We start from the raw sequence: 16,825 nt of genomic DNA, 5'->3' as shown, positions 1-16,825 counted from the left end.
AATTGATATTCCCCACAATATTTGTTCATGTTACTTCTCCCCCTTTTAAGCACTGTGAACCTAAGAAAATTTCTCTTTGGCAATAAACCATGCAATTTGTGAAATCATACTTCAAATCATGCTTTTTATTACAATCAAACACAACACCTATAATAGTTGAACATTTGCATTAGTTAAAACATGCTATCAAAACTATCACTACTAAAAAAATTGGCTTTATAAGCATAAATTTTTAATTCAGGACAAGTCAACTTTAAAAGAAGCAGAAATAACAGATTCCATATGGCTTAATTTGTCACATGCATTAGGAACAAAATAATATACTACTTTGGCATTATTTTTGTATTTTAAAGAATTATACCCATCTGAAAGAGTTTAATAAGGCATTTCCTAGTATATCTGACTTTTTGTTTCTCTTTACATTGAACTAAGACATACTGATTGCAAAGAATCGTAAGTATTTAAAATATATTTCCCCCAAAAGGTAAATTTCCTGCCAAGGTAACTTACACCTTGCACCGTGGATAAGTTATTTAAGTGTATTAAATGTGAAATAGTCATCTCAAATGTAGTAAACAATTACCACTCTGTTTTCAGATACAGAAAAGAATACAGCCCATATTCGATTAACTATTAATGGCATCTGTACAAAACATGAGTAAATGAGCCGTAAGTATTTTAGATTACTAAAAACTTCTTTAATGTTAACAGAATCACCAATTAGAGAAGCTGAATAGAAATAAGATTGATTATCTTGTCATTTACTTATTTGTTTTTGTCTTTTTCAGTCCAACTGCCAATTCTTGGTGCAAAGGCTTTAAAAAGCAAAAAAGGTTCTCTGAAAGTCACAATATGATAAGATAATATGCAAAGGGATTATTAATTACTTTAGAAAAATATTAGAACTATTGCTGAAGGGTAACTACTTTTATTCTTACAAATGATGACTGTGGATTTGGTAAAATTTCAATAACCTTTGATTCTTCCTCTAATTTCAGAATAAAATTAATATAATTTCAGCATAAAAATAATAACTAAGGCATTTACTTAGAAAACACATTAAACTACACAGAAACAAAGACATCAAAAAAATCCTATTCAGAGAGAACCACTTTTGATACTGCAGTGATTTTCTTCTGTTTTTTTCCATGTATTATTTTTATGTAAAGTCATACAGAATATGCGTGTGTGTGCATGTATGTACAAATACATATTTTTTAATTTTTAAAAAACATTGTTAATAGAACAGGTTTCTCAGTTTTTAATCTTCACTAACATAATAAATAATATTACTAGCTATAAGTAGCTAGTAATATTTTTTCCCTACCAGCAGACACTTTAGTCATTATCAATTTGTCAGAAACTTAAATGCTTTGAAGACTCACTACTGTTTGAACCTTTTTTTATTCTTTTTTTTTTTTTTGGCCATTTAGATATATTACAAAAAATTAGAATAATACAGCCCGATTTTTAAAAAAACAACATATAGGTACCTGATTCTTTTTTTTTTTTTTTTTGAGACAGAGTCTGGCTCTGTTGCCCAGGTTAGAGTGCAGTGGTGAGATCATAGCTCAACACAGCCCTGAAATCCAGAGATCAAGCGTTTCTCCCATCTCAGCCTCTCAAGTAGCTGGGACCACAGGCACATGGCACCACACTCAGCTAATTTTAAAATTTTTTGTAGAGACAAGGGTCTCCTCGTATTGCCCAGGCTGGTCTTGAACTCCTGGCTCAAGCAACCCTCTTGCCTCGGCCTCCCAAAGTGCTGGGATTACAGGCATAGGCCCATCTAGTAACTGATTTTTAATGGTACACCTTTAAAAAAATTACATCTTCACTCTTCATATATTTGTTTGCATTTATCAGAATTACAAAGACTATACACTGTAGGCTATTAGGAAGTTATTTATATCAGGCCGCCACCTGCTTGCAAAAAGGTATTTAGTTTTCAACAATAAAAATAAACAACTAATAAACATGCTTTAAGTATTTAAGAGCAATTACTTGCTGCTGCAGCCCTTGATATTTTTCTAATTCCTTCTTTAATTCTTCCGAGTACCATTTTTCTTCCTAATAAAAAAGATTTTTAATTAGTAAATTTAAAAAGAGGTATTACCTGAAACACTGAAAATAAAAAGTTATAACAACTTTTATTCTTACCTTAAGTGAAGCCTGTAGGTCTTGGACCTCTTGTCTGAGCAGTGTTACATCATCTCTAAATAAAAATGGGGGGAAGGAATTAATAGTTAACGTCCTTTAATTAAAAAACTTGTCTTAAGAAATCATGACTAGTAATTGTATATTAGCATTATAGGTTTTTCAATTCCAAAAAAAAAACTATGAAAGATTTTATATATAATGGCATATATATAAAGCCCTTAGAAAAACAATTTCATTTGTAAAGCTCATTGTTTATAAATGGAAAAACATTTTCTCATGGAAATAACCATAAAACTGACGGTTAAGTGCCCGAGCCAAGGGGCAAAATGTCTCCCATTAATTTACAATAAGCATCAATGACTTCCTATTGTAATTAGCATAAAATCTAAACTCATTAACATGGACTATAAAATCTGCATAATCTAGTCATTGCCTTATCACTCTCCCCTTCACTCATTTAGCTCTATCAACATTGGCTTCTTTTTTTCACACTGAGAAAAAGCCCTGGTTCACTCCGCACCACCCTTGGTTACGCCCTGATTCTACGATCTGAGTAGAATGCCATCCGCAGCTTGCACATTTCGCAGCCGCCGTCTTGCTGCTGCTCCTTTTCAATGCCACTTCCACTCACCGCCACCAACACCAACATGAACAGGAGCTCAGCAGCTTCCACTAGGCATTCATTGAGAAGGGCATGTTCCTCTTCACCTCAGAGTCAGTGGGGGAAGGCCACCCAGATAAGATCTGTGACCAGATCAGTGATGCTGTCCTTGATGCCCACCTTCAACAAAATTCTGATGCCAAAGTAGCTTGCGAAACTGTTGCTAAAACTGGAATGATCCTTCTTGCTGGGGAAATTACATCCAGAGCTGCTGCTGACTACCAGAAAATGGTTCGTGAAACTATTAAACACATTGGATATGATGATTCTTCCAAAGGGTTTGACTACAAGACTTGTAATGTGCTGGCAGCCTTGGAGGAACAGTCACCAGATATTTCTCAAAGTGTTCATCTTGACAGAAATGAAGAAGACACTGGTGCTGGACACCAGGGCTTGATGTTTGGCTATGCCACTAATGAAACTGAGGAGTGTATGTATGCCTTTAACCATTGTCTTGGCATACAAGCTTAAAGCTGAACTGGCGGAACTATGCCATAATGGCACTTTGCCTTGGTTATGCCCTGATTCTAAAACTCAAGTTACTGTGCAGTACATGCAGGATTGAGGTGCTATGCTTCCCATCAGAGTCCACACAATTGTTATAACTGTTTCGCATGATGAAGAGGTTTGTCTTGATGAGATGAGAGATGCCCTAAAGGAGAAAGTCATCAAAGCCATTGTGCCTGCAAAATATCTTGATGAGGATATAATCTACCACCTACAGCCAAGTGGCAGACTTGTTATTGGTGGGGCTCTGGGTGACACTGGTTTGTACAACTGGACGGAAAACCATTGTGGACACTTATGGAGGTTGCGGTGTTCACGAAGGAGGTGTCTTTTCATGAAAGGATTTTATACTAAGGTCAACCGTTCCGTTGCTTATCCTGCTCATTCAGTGGCAAAATCCCTTGTAACAGGAGGTCTGTGCAGAAGGATTCTTGTTCGGGTCTCTTACTCTACTGGAGTTTCTCATCCATTATCTATCTCCGTTTTCCATTATGGTACCTCTCAGAAGAGTGAGAGAGAGCTACTAGAGATTGTAAAGAAGAATTTCAATCTCCACTCTAGGGTTATTGTCAGGGATCTGGATCTGAAGAAGCCAGAGGACTACAGCCTATGGTCACTTTGGTAGGGATAGCTTCCCATGGGAAGTGCCCAAAAAGCTTAAATATTGAAAGTGTTAGCCTTTTTCACCCATACTTGTTGGCGTAGGCAACAGAGAAAGCTTCGAGCTCTGAGGGAAAGGGCCCTCCTTTCTAAATTTTCCTGTCCTGTTTCAGTGCCTGATCAGTTGTAGTCACTAGTCAATGACATGAATTTTAGCATTTGTGGGTAAGTTGGGCTCGCTATTCTGTCCCTAGGTGTTTTGTTCACCGATAATGAATTTCATGAGCATAGGTGATCCACGTAACTGCCTAGAAACAACACTGTAGTAAATAATCTTAGGTGTTTTGTTGGGCTTGCTATTCTGTCCCTAGGTGTTTTGTTTACCATTGTAATGAATTTAGTGAGCATAGGTGATCCATGTAACTGCCTAGAAACAACACTGTAGTAAATAATGCTTTAAAATTGAACATTTGTGCCCTATGACCCAATGCTCCAAAGTCCTAATTGCATTGACTTTCCCACGAAATGGTGAAAATGTCCTTGTAATGTGCACATAAAATACATGTAGTTCCACTTATAGCCTCTGTCTGGCAATGCCACAGTCCTGTCAACATGAATTTGTAATATCTTGAGCTCTATTATGAATGTGAAGTCTTTCCCTTATCCTCCCTGGAACTTGATCCATTTCTAATTATGAGCTCTTTGTCAGGGAGTGTTCTCTATTTGATCAATCTTGCATGTAATGCAAGTTCCCAGTTGGAGCTCTAGCCTGACATCAAAAAAAGGCAGTTATCATTAAACCATGTCCCTGGTGCTTATGCTCTTAATTGCCACCTCTTTAACAGTACCAAATCAAAATCTCTCCACTTTCAGCTGTATTTTGGAGGACGTACATAGTAAGGTTTTAATTTACTAAACCAATCCTATGCATGGTTTCAGCACTAGCCAAACCTCACCAACTCCTAGCTCTAGAAAAACAGGCACTTGGCACCTTTATGGTACCATACAGGGAAGTCACAGGGCAGTACCTGAGGGTCTGTAGGTTGCACACTTTGGTACCAGGTAACTTTTTTTTCCTTTATAAGAAAGTCTGAGTACTCCACACTGCACGATAACTCCTCCCAGGGTTTTAATTTTGTTTTATTTTCAAAACCAGGTCTAATGAGTTTTCTGAACAGCTGGTGTAGCTACAGAGAAGTCAGCTTCCTTCAGAGAGCAGTGTTTTTGGCAGGGAGGAGGAAATCCCTTCATATCTGAACATTTTCTAATTGCTTATTTATTGTATTCTGGGGTATGGCATAAGTACACAGAAGGCATCACCTCAGATGGCAGCTTTCAAAATTCTTTTTTTCTCTCAATACCATGATTACCATGATCCCTTTAACAACATGTTTCCAGCATTCCTAGGTAGGCCAAGGTGTCCTACAGAAAAACCTTGGGTTAGACCTACCGGGGGTCTGGCTGAGTGTTAACAAAGGGAGGGCAGAGCTGGTGCCGCTGGCCATGGAGAAAGCTGACTTGGTTGGTGTGATAGAGAAGTCAGCTTGTTTACATGCTTATTCCATGACTGCTTGCCCAAAGCAGAAAGTGCCTTTCAGGATCTATTTTTGGAGGTTTATTACACACGTCTGGTTCTCAATTCCAACAGTTTAATGAAGATCTAAATAAAATGCTAGGTTCTACCTTAAAAAAAAAACAAAAAAAGAAGAAAAAGCTCTGTAAAAAGGGGGGAAATACACACATACACACACACACACACACAGACAACCCTGCTTATTTCTGTTCCTTTGGGTCTGGCATGCTCTTTCCTGTCTGAGAAGCTTCTCACACTCTGTTCCCCTCACCTAAGGGTCAAACTGACAAAGAATGGTGAACTGACCATTCTAGGCCTTTCTGCGGGAAAGAGATTTCATGAGGAAACACCATTATAAAGAATTATTATTCTGGATGTCAGGAATACATCTTTCCCTGCTGGATTCAAATTCATCTTACAGATACACTCAAACAGGTACAAAGGATATCTCCAAAGGAACTTACATGATGTCATAAGTATGCAAAACACGACAAATAACCTAAATAGTCATCAACCAAAGAATGAGAAAATTCCATGCTATCATTAAAAAGATTGGATAGGTCTATCGAAATTGATACAAAAGAATCCATAAGATACAGAGAGAAACAAAAGGTACAGAACAACGTAGAATTGCTAACTTTTATATAATTACAGGTATTTATATATTTATTTATATGTAGATATAAGCATATGAATATATAAGCATAGAATATCTCTGGAAGAATACATAAGAAATTGATGAAAAAAAGAGGCTAGGGAAAAAGGGGTGGCAAGGGCTCAATTTTCACCATAAACTTTTTTGAACAATTTGAATGTTGTACTATGTACATCTACATACATACATTTAAAGATCTAGTCTAAAAAAGCTCACTAATGCATCAAGCTTCAAATATTTGATGTTGCTGAAATCTGCATATAAACTGATGAACAGAGGGCTTTAAAACAAAAAGGTTTCATGACCCACCTGAGTCATGTGGACTTTCGATCTAAAAGACATATCCTGCTCATAATCACATATCATCCAAAGTGTTACAGAGGAGTAGAATGCAATCATCAGAAACTGAGGCGTAGGAAAATGGGAAGAGGAGATACAATAAGATAAAAATGGAAACGCATGCAGTAACTATTCTGTAAGTAATGAGAAGCCAGCAAAAATTATTACTTAGAGCAACATCAATCAAATTTGCATTTTAAGAATATTATTCTGGCTGGGCGCAGTGACTCAGGCCTGCAATCCTAACACTTTGGTACGTTGAGGTGGGAGAAGTCCTTGAGAACTTCTTGAGGTTCCTGGGCAACATGGCAAGACCCTGTCTCAAAAAAAAAAAAAGTAAAAATTAACCAGGCATGTTGGTCCATGCCTGTAGCCCCAGTCATTTGGGAGGCTGAGGCAGGAGGATCACTTGAGCCCAAGAGTTGGAGGCTACCGTAAGCTATGACTGCACCAGCCTGGAAAACAGAGCAAGATCCTATCTCTAAAAAAAAAAAAAAAGGAATATTATTCTGGCAGCAATATGGAGAAATTAATTGGAGGAGTACAAGACTAAAGACAGCGAGTCAATTATAAATATGAAAAAACATTTCTGAGTGAGATTTAAAGCCTAAAATGAACTACAACAGTAAAAAATGTAAAAGAATATATGTTATTAAGGAAACAGAATTAACTAAACTTTATGATAGATCAGATGGGGGAAGGAGGAGCAGATGTGTAAAAATGAGCACACCTACTTTCCTGGCTTTACTAACTGGGTAGAAAGATAATGCTGCCATTCTCCAGAAGAGTAGACAAGAGTAGTAGGTTTAGAAGAAAACAGAATAAACTCTATTTTCAAAATGTCAATGATGAGGTACCTCGGGAACATCTGAGGGAAGATAACTAATAGGCAGGTTGGAAGATAATTCTAGGTTGGAGATGTGGTTTAGGAGGAAGTTATGGATGTAGATATTACCCCAGGTAGACCATAGAGAGAAAGGGCAGCATACAAAACAGATCAAGAAAAAATTATCACAATGGTATGTCATCTCAGAAGACTAGAAGGAAGGAGAGACGGCAAAGCCAAATTTTGCAGTGGTTGTTGTAGATAGTCTACAGAGATGACTACAATCAAGTTCTTCCTTTCCTATACACAAAATCCACTAACCCACTAAAAGACAAAGTTTATCTTCAGGCCTCATGAATCTGACCTGGCACTATGACTACTTTATCCAATAGAATGGCAGAAGTGATGCTCTGACACTTTTGAATCAAGCCTAAAGAAGATTGGCAGCTTCTGCTTCTTTCCTCTTGGAACACACTATCTTGGAACGAACTATCAGTTTGTGAGGAAGTCCAAGCAGCTATATAAACAGGCCCATATGAAAGACAACTGAAGCCTCTGGCATAAAGCCCCAGATGAGCTCCCAGCTGGCATCCAACATGGACTTCCAGCCATGAATGTGAGGCCATTTTGAAACTTCTGGTCTTCCTACAACCCCAGTTTACCTCACTTAAAGCAGAAGAACTATGCAGTCAATTCAAAGAATCATGAAAATTAATAAACTGTTATAGTTTTAAACACTAGGCTCTTTGGGTAGACTGTCAGACAGTAAAGATAATGAAAACAGAGGTCAAGCAAAATAAGAACTGAAAATAATCCAGGTTACTGTTGGCCTTCAGAGCTACCGCCAGAGAATGGTAGGGCAGAAGTCAGGCTTCGATTAACTAAAACGCTAAATGAAAAGTTAAGAAGAACAAGGGTAGACCGTGGATGCCTTTATGTTAAAAGTTCATATATTGGACATGGTCTAATTCATAGTTGAAACACAACTCTATTAAATTGATATTAAACATAAAAACATTTATAATTTAATATAACCACATATTTTTAATCTATTTCCTAACAAATGACAAAAGAATAGTGGCCGAAATTATTAATTCACACATAAAAATACCCGAAGGCATTAACAGTCATATTAAAAAGGAAGATCCATTCTTCCCAAAAGCACTGGCTTTCTCACATATTTTAATACAGTTTTTTCCAACATATTTTAATACAGTTTTTCCCACATATTTTAATTTAAAATGGCCATGTTTTATAGTTCTACATTATTTATCAACCACAAAGTTTATGTGGTCATCAAATTTTCCTTTACATAGTATTCTTTGTGTTACAGCAGATTAATCAACCAGTAAGTTTTTTTTTTAGGGGAGCATAAAAATAATTTTTTACAAGTACAATGAAGTGAAGCTTTTATGCCCTCAGTGGGGACAAAAGACAAGAGTTCTCTCCAATAGCGGAAGAAATGCAAAGTTATATTGTTGAATGCTGTTCTAAGTAGTTATATTTTAGTTTACTTTTACTTCTTAAAATGACGAAGACAACTTATCAAAAAATACAATGTGTACGTGTGCTTATTGCTATACTGGTGATTATAAATGGAATTTTTAAAATTTTTAATTAAAAATTAAATTTTAATTGTTGGCTAAATTCATTATTTTAACAACTTACTATAAAGTCATCTAAGCAAATAGTATCTTATATTACACACAATATGCTAACTATAATTTAACCTTCTTTCGCTAACTCACAATCTTCATTAAAAACATACCCTATGTACCGTATTGTAGTTGCTGGCATAGGTAGTTACTGGTCAAGGATTGAATAGTTTTTAACAATAATGGAGGAAGGATATGCTAAATGATGACAGATTTAAATTAAATAATACAAAAAAAAAAGGTTACTATTTTCATAAACTAATTAATCATGATTAAACAATGATATCACATGCATATTCCATATTATACTTCAAAATTATCATACTGTACCGCTTCAAAGCAAGATTAGACTCTCCTCCATGACCTGAGTCATTACCAGCATCATGAACAGCTTCATAATGTTTGAAAAGTTCATCAGCAGATCCAAGAGATTTCATACACTGAGGACATATGAAACCCTATAGAAAGGGGCAGAAAAAAGTTTCAAAATAGTATTTAATATTGTGAAACAACAATTTGCATATTATTAAATATCATCAAATATCTTAATCATACCAATGGTGCCATTAGGTAAATTGTATCTTATGATATCAATCCCAAATTCTTGTATCATACAAAGATACTTCACTGTCTATTCTAGTTGAAGTTTACAAAACACAAAGAAAGCCCTTGCAACCATCTTTAGGTTAGATAAATTAATAGCTGGAGTATCCAAGTCTAATCTGAAAAGTTAGTTCTAATATAGATTAGTTGAGAAGATCTGCCATCATATCCTTCCATTCTCTAGATATCCTTATTAGTAAAATAATATCTGTTCCAATCTACTTCACAGGAATGCTAACAAAAAAAAAAAAGATGATGAATCACTGAGGGGAAAAAAATTCATAATCACCACAGAGTTCAGATATCTACAATGATAAGACCAGTATTCTAGTCAGTAAATTTCCTTGCTAATCTACAGCTAACACAGTAAAGGCCTAAAATTAGTGTGTAGCCCCATAAAATATAAAAAACAAATACAACTATATAACTAATCCCAGAATTATTATATGGTTAAAACTATCAACTAGAGTACTATGTTAAAGATGCTGATAAAGATCCATGTTTTACAAATTTTAGATTGCAATTCATTAATGAATCACAAAATCAGCTTACTGGGTTGCAACTTTTTTTTTTTTTGAGAATGAGTCTCACTCTGTTGCCCAGGCTGGAGTGCAATGGTGGGATCTTGGCTCACTGCAACCTCCCCCTCCCGGGTTCAAGCGATTCTCCCTGTCTCAGTCTCCCAAGTAGCTGGGATTACAGGCGCCTGTCACCACGCCTGGCTAATTTTTTGTGCATTTTTAGTAGAGACAGGGTTTCACCATGTTGGCCGGGCTGGTCTAGAACTCTTGACCTCAGGTGGTCCACCTGCCTCAGCCTCCCAAAGTGTTGGGATTACAGGCATGAGACACCATGCCCAGCCACAATTTTTTTTTTGGAGACGGAGTCTCACTCTGTTACCCAGACTGGAATGCAATGGCACGATCTTGGTTTACTGCAACTTCCACCTCCCGGGTTCAAGTAATTCTCTTGCCTCAGCCTCCTGAGTAGCTGGGACCACAGAAGCATGACATCACGTCCAGTTAATTTTTTGTATTTTTAGTAGTGACAGGGTTTCACCGTGTTAGCCAGGATGGTCTGGATCTCCTGACCTCATGATCTTCCTGCCTCGGCCTCCCAAAGCACTGGGATTAAAAGAGTAAGCCACCGCCCGGCCCTGGCCACAACTTTAAAATAATAATTCTCTACAACAAAATATATTAGAGTTCATCATATGTAGTAAGGATGTTTTATTAACTTTTGTTTTGAGTGATGACAGAAAAGTGTATTTCTTAAGTGGTTGCTATCAAAAATATTTGAGAAGCACTAGTACAGATAGCTGTTAGATACAGGATGGAATGTATAACAATAATGATTATTTTTAAATTCCATACTATGTGCTTTCCCTATTCAACCTTGTTTAAATTTCTCAATACTTTGTTAGTATTATTATTTCCATTTTATAGAAGAGGAAATTAAACCTCAGAAAATTACATTACTTTCCTAGAATCATTAACCTAACTAAACCAAAAGATGCACAAGTCTGCTAGACAAATCCCATGTACTAATATGCTATTCTATCTCTTAAACTCATTGACTCACCTTATAAATGACTACCTTAAAAGAAGCCCTTTTATCTAACTTTTTAGTGACTTTATTCAAAAATATGTATTGGCTATAATTTTCAAGTGTTATCAGAGTTCTCTCCAAGATACAAATGGCAAAATATATTCTTGGCCTTCAAACAACTGAGAAGGCAAAATATATACATATGAAAAAATACCTTAATGTATGAAACTGCATTAATGACTAACAAGATGGCACTGAAGTTTATATTGTAGGGGTACCTGATTACAAAGTAAACTGGCAAATCAAACAAATCACAGCTTTCGCTCCAACTGTGTGTTGGTACTCTAAAAAATTACTTACTCAACTTCTGTATCCATCAAATTGTTGGTAATATTCAAAATATGACATAATACCACTAGGTGCAGTGGCTCTTGCCTGCAATCCCAACACTTTGGGAGGCCAAGGCAGGCAGATCATTTGAGGTCAGGAGTTCGAGACCAGCCTGGCCAACAGGGCGAAACCCCATGTCTACTAAAAATACAAAAATTAGCCGGGTTTGGTGGCAAGCACCTGTAATGCCAGCTACTCAGGAGGCTGAAGCACTACAATCGCTTGAACCTGGGAGGCGGAGGTTGCGGTGAGCCAAGATCGTGCCACTGCATCCAGCCTGGGCAAAAAGAGTAAAACTCTGTCTCAAAAAATTTGTGTGTGTGTGTGTGTGTGTGTGTGTGTGTGTGTGTATACACATATATATAACGTAATACTTCAGCATCATCAACCCAATATAAATAGAAAACTCTCAATTTTGAATTAGTCTTTAAATTATTTGCATTCCAAAGTTTTTATAGATAATAAAGTAGTTCCCCACACTTTACACACATACATACACATACATGCACATACACACACATGCACACACAAACAAGGGTTCTGAGGAGGCCTTACTCCAAAATCTTGACTTTTAAAAAATATTACTGGATATTAATTCTGAAAACACTATCAGCCCATTTTTCACCCTAATACACAAGAATATCCTCATGCAATCTATTGTGCATGAAAATTTCATATGTTAAAGAATATTTGTGGGCCAGGTGCAGTGGCTCACGCCTGTAATCGCAGCACTTTGGGAGGCGGAAGTCAGAGGATCGAGACCATCCTGGCTAACACGGTGAAACCCCGTTTCTACTAAAAATCACGAAGTGGATCACGAGGTCAGAGGATCGAGACCATCCTGGCTAACACAGTGAAACCCCATCTCTACTAAAAATACAAAAAATTAGCCGGGCGTGGTGGCACGCACCTGTAGTCCCAGTTACTCAGGAGGCTGAGGCAGGAGAATCGCTTGAACTTGGGAGGAGGAGGTTGCAGTGAGCCAAGTTCATGCCACTGCACTCCAGCCTGGGTGACAAAGCAAGACTCCTTCTCAAAGAAAAAAAAAAAGAATATTTGTAGTCACTCATTAAATCACAGATTAAAAAAATAGCAATTAGCAAAAACATGATAAAATTATTACACATACAATTCTGCTAATTAAAGGTAGCAAGAAATAAACTTGTTTTGCTTCCATCAAGTACATCACAATTCTAAAATTCCCCTCCACTACAGATACAAAAATAAAGTGGAATGTGTGTGGCAGTGGTGCTCCTGCACTGTAAGAAACAAGTAAATACATTATAACTTTGAAGGTTCTATGGAAAGTAAGTTTTATTTTATGAGAATGTACAGCTTTTACATATAAGAATGGTCATCGTCTCTTGCTTCTATGAAAAACAAAATACAATTCCCTTTAAAGATCATTGTTCCCCAAGGCTCTCTCATTGATCTCCTCCTCTTCTGACTCAACATTCTCCCAGGTATATAACAATGCAATGGTTTTAGCTATCACTGACATGTTGATGACTCCCAAATCCATCTAGCTAGCCAAGAACTCAATTCAGAATTCTTATGAATCTTTAACAACATGTATCTCTACCTGCATCCCACAGGCATCTCTAATACAACAAATGCAAGACTCACTTCCCAAACCTCCTTTTCTCACCAACACCCACCTTTCACCTGAACTAGAAACCTAAAAATTTGGCTAAACTACTCACTACTCTCCCTCTGATTCATTTCTAATAAAACATTAAGCATAAACATTTCTCCTTTCCATCTTCTCATCTCCATCCTCATTGCAGCTACTCGTGTCCAGACACTCAGTATCTCTTGTCCAGACTACTGCAATAAGATTAGAAACAGTGCTCCTATATCTAGTCTTCCTTCTCCCTAATTAATCTTCCACTGAGCTGCCAGAGGAATCTTTATAAAATAGATTCTTCAATATCCTTCACCAACCTTTATCATCAATATGGCATACAAGGTTCTGCATAAGCATTCCGCTAACTCCCTCGCCGTATTTCAATACTAAATACCTGCATTTCCCTGAGCACGCCATCATACTTCAAACTTCTGTGCCTTTGCGTATACTGCTTTTTCCCTCCAGGAACACCCTCACTAGCTTGTCAAGTTCCTTTACTCACTATAATACACAGCATATTGGATTTTTTTCATCCATATTTCCATAATGGCCACAGGTGGTACTTTAAACATACTATATTTTTCTATATTGTATATTTATTCACTGAAATATGAAAGAACCTGGCAGTGCAAAATTGGCCAAAAGAACAGAAGATCTGTAATAGCTTACAGATTATAAAATCTTCCAAGGGAGAAAATGAGCTAAGCAATAAGTACTCTGAGCATGTAAAAACTAAAAATAAATAAATAAAAAACCTGTTCCTTGAGTGCTGATGCAAAAAAAAAAATGTATATCCTCATTTAGTATTTATGCACATTATGTGGCAGAATCAAAGCTCACTGTTTTCTGGGGATACTGATATGTAGACAATTACCATACAATGCTATATAATACAATTATAGATAAAGAATTATGGGAACGCAGGAGAAGTATCCAACTCTACCTGTTGCCCAGGCTGGAGTGCACTGGCATGATCTCAGCTCATTACAACCCCTGCCTCCCAGGTTCAAGCGATTCTTGTGCCTCAGCCTTCCCTGTAGCTAGACTTACAGGCACGTGCCACCACCCCAGTTAGTTTTTGTATTTTTAGTAGAGACAGGGTTTCACCATGTTGCCCAGGCTGGTCTCAAACTCCTGACCTCAATGGTCAGGCTGGTCTCGAACTCCTGACCTCAAGTGATCTGCCCACCTCAGCCTCCCAAAGTGCTGAGATTACAGGCATGAGCCACAGTGCCCAGCCTCAAAGTCCTCTTTCTATGTAAGAGCAAAGTATTTTATACTAAAGCATTTTAGTACATCCATTAATGAAACATTAACAAAATAATAAAAATGTAACTTACCAATGTTGGAATAATATTCACTTAATATTTTGATTTCAGGGCAAAATTGATACAAAATATTAACTTAAATTTCTGTATTTATTTACAAATTCACAAAAAGACAGCTGCAAACAGTAAGAGAAACCACGCAGACTTCCCAAGAGCCTCTTTTCCTTATTGAAACTTCCTTTAAGCATGCATAATTAAAGCAATCCATATTCCCTTGTAGCATAAAAAGTTAAGCAACACCAAGGTAAGGAAAAATGAGCTATTTTGAGCAACCCAAAACCAAGCTGCTAAAACAAAATATACAGGACCCACAGTAACACTTGAGTCATTAAGAAGTTCCTGTCCTCTTGTTTCATTTTCATCGTGCACTTTCTGGTAATACTCTGATAAATCAATAGCAGTTATACATCTTTTCATACATAAGGGGCAGATGAAACCCTGTGAAATAACAACTTTTAGAAAAATATACAAAAAAAATTTGTATAAAACAAGACAATGCAAAGAGAAATAACAAGAAAATAGTGTATCTCTTTTAGTATACGTAAGGAAAATTTTCAAGTGGTAACCGTACAAAAGGTGAAAATCTATCCAAAGTCGGACTTCTAAAATTAGTTCCTATCCTTATGCTATAAATTTGCATTGGTTCAATTTATTTTCATTATGGTATCCAGTTGCTTCAGTTAGAATATTATTTTGTTTATGACACTTTTAAAAAATTATTTCTGTTTATGTTACTTTGTCCTTACTTATGTAAGACCTATTATCGGCAAGTTAGCTTTTGTTTTATTTATTTATTTATTTACATATTTATTTATTTATGAGACAGTTTCACTCTGTTGTCCAGGCTGGAGTGCAATGGTATGATCTCAGCTCACTGCCATCTCAACCTCCTGGGTTCAAGGGGTTCTCATGCCTCAGCCTCCCGAGTAGCTGGGACTACAGGCACGTGCCACCATACCTGGCCAATTTTTGTATTTTTAGTAGAAATGGGGTTTCACCATCTTGGCCAGGCTGGTCTCCAACTCCTTCCCTGACAAGAACTGTCTGCCTTGGCCTCCCAAGGTGCTGGGATTACAGACATGAGCCACTGTGCCCAGTCGAGATCAAGAAATTACTAGCAAGAATAACAAATACTTTTCTGTCATACAATGTGCTCGACAAAGAAGTTCTCCTTGAAAGTAATTTAATGAAAGTAATTTTTAGTGTTTACTATATTCCACTAGCTCGAGATCCCATTCTTTCCCACACCCATAATTCCCAGATGATTCTTCTTTGTAATTTTCTGAGGCAAATAAAACCATCTTCAAACAATATTTTAAATTTCCTATGCCTAACAATACCAATATTTTAAAATATGCGCTGTTATGCTAATCTATGTATGGCCTGAGGTTTTGTCAAATAAGAATAATAGGATGAGGGGCTGGGCGTGGTGGCTTATGTCTGCATCCCCAGCACTTTGGGAGGCCGAGGCAGGCAGATCACTTGAGGTCAGGAGTTCGAGACCTGTCTGGCCAACATGGTGAAACCCCATTTCTCCTAAAAATACAAAAATTAGCCAGGCCTGGTGGTGTGCGCCTGTAATCCCAGCTACTAGGGAGGCTCAGGCCGGAGAATCGCTTGAACCCAGGAGGTGGAGGTTGCAGTGAGCCAAGATCGCACCACTGCACTCCAGCCTGGGCAATAGAGTGAGACTCCATCTCAAACAAACAAACAAAAAAAAGAACAATAGGATGAGAGACTAGAATTGAAAGCATCAGGAAAAAAGGAAATAAAATAAAGACAGCAATGAGGATGAAATGTTATAACATCATGAGCGTCAGCGTCAAAAACAGATGTGGACTTGGGGCTCAATCAATGCCTCATTATATGACCTTAAGGAAATCACTTTGCTTTGCTTGAGTGTCCTTATCTATAAAATGGGACTAATATTAGCACATATTCTTCTAGAGTTATTGTGTATATAGAATACTAAATACAGTGCTTGAGATATTATAAGTACTCAAGAAATATGACCTATCATTAGATGTACGCTTAAAGATGAAAGGGAAGGACTGAGAGACTAGATGACAAGATAGCAATTAAAAACCTAGATTACTCAGCAAGGCCAAGGAAATGAAGTAGTGAGAATATGAAGAAGAAAGTTTGTGAGAGGATAGATAATTATGGTAAAGAATGGGAAGATATGACTTTAATATTTCAGCTGAAACTATTGTGCCTGATGATACAGTAGAAGGTACTGCCATGGAATTGAGTAGCTAGAAAAGAGATAATAAAGATAATTGACATTGACAACATTAAGGAACTGGGAGGTTAAAATGTTCCTTGAGTTATCAAAGTCACTTAGAATAGCAAG

At 37.0% G+C, this 16,825-nt stretch overlaps 3 protein-coding genes across 4 annotated transcripts in view; 2 read left to right on the top strand and 1 right to left on the bottom strand.

Annotated features, from left to right (window-relative positions):
* Positions 1-16,825, bottom strand: part of EEA1 (early endosome antigen 1) — a 162,155-nt gene that overhangs the window by 90,121 nt on the left and 55,209 nt on the right. Inside the window, exons 3-5 of one of the 2 annotated variants that reach the window (XM_033221084.1) lie at positions 9,307-9,434; positions 2,161-2,215; positions 2,005-2,070 (exon numbers count right to left, since the gene is read on the bottom strand). In XM_033221084.1, the coding sequence (XP_033076975.1) occupies positions 2,005-2,070; positions 2,161-2,215; positions 9,307-9,434 (249 nt within the window). The remainder of the gene's footprint in view (positions 1-2,004; positions 2,071-2,160; positions 2,216-9,306; positions 9,435-16,825) is intronic. The other variant, XM_033221085.1, reaches the window with a different exon arrangement.
* LOC117089632 (S-adenosylmethionine synthase-like) lies at positions 2,672-3,896 on the top strand. Its single transcript, XM_033221090.1, has one exon. The coding sequence runs from the start codon at positions 2,855-2,857 to the stop codon at positions 3,290-3,292; it is 438 nt and encodes a 145-aa protein (XP_033076981.1). The 5' UTR covers positions 2,672-2,854; the 3' UTR covers positions 3,293-3,896.
* LOC117089631 (S-adenosylmethionine synthase-like) lies at positions 2,740-4,169 on the top strand. The gene has a single exon (XM_033221089.1). The coding sequence runs from the start codon at positions 3,393-3,395 to the stop codon at positions 3,951-3,953; it is 561 nt and encodes a 186-aa protein (XP_033076980.1). The 5' UTR covers positions 2,740-3,392; the 3' UTR covers positions 3,954-4,169.

This window comes from Trachypithecus francoisi, unplaced genomic scaffold (genome assembly GCF_009764315.1).
Source record: "Trachypithecus francoisi isolate TF-2019V2 unplaced genomic scaffold, Tfra_2.0 Lachesis_group11, whole genome shotgun sequence".
Taxonomy (NCBI): domain Eukaryota; kingdom Metazoa; phylum Chordata; class Mammalia; order Primates; family Cercopithecidae; genus Trachypithecus; species Trachypithecus francoisi.
Note: the sequence above shows the minus strand (reverse complement) of the source record. Positions and strands in the feature narration are given on the sequence as shown.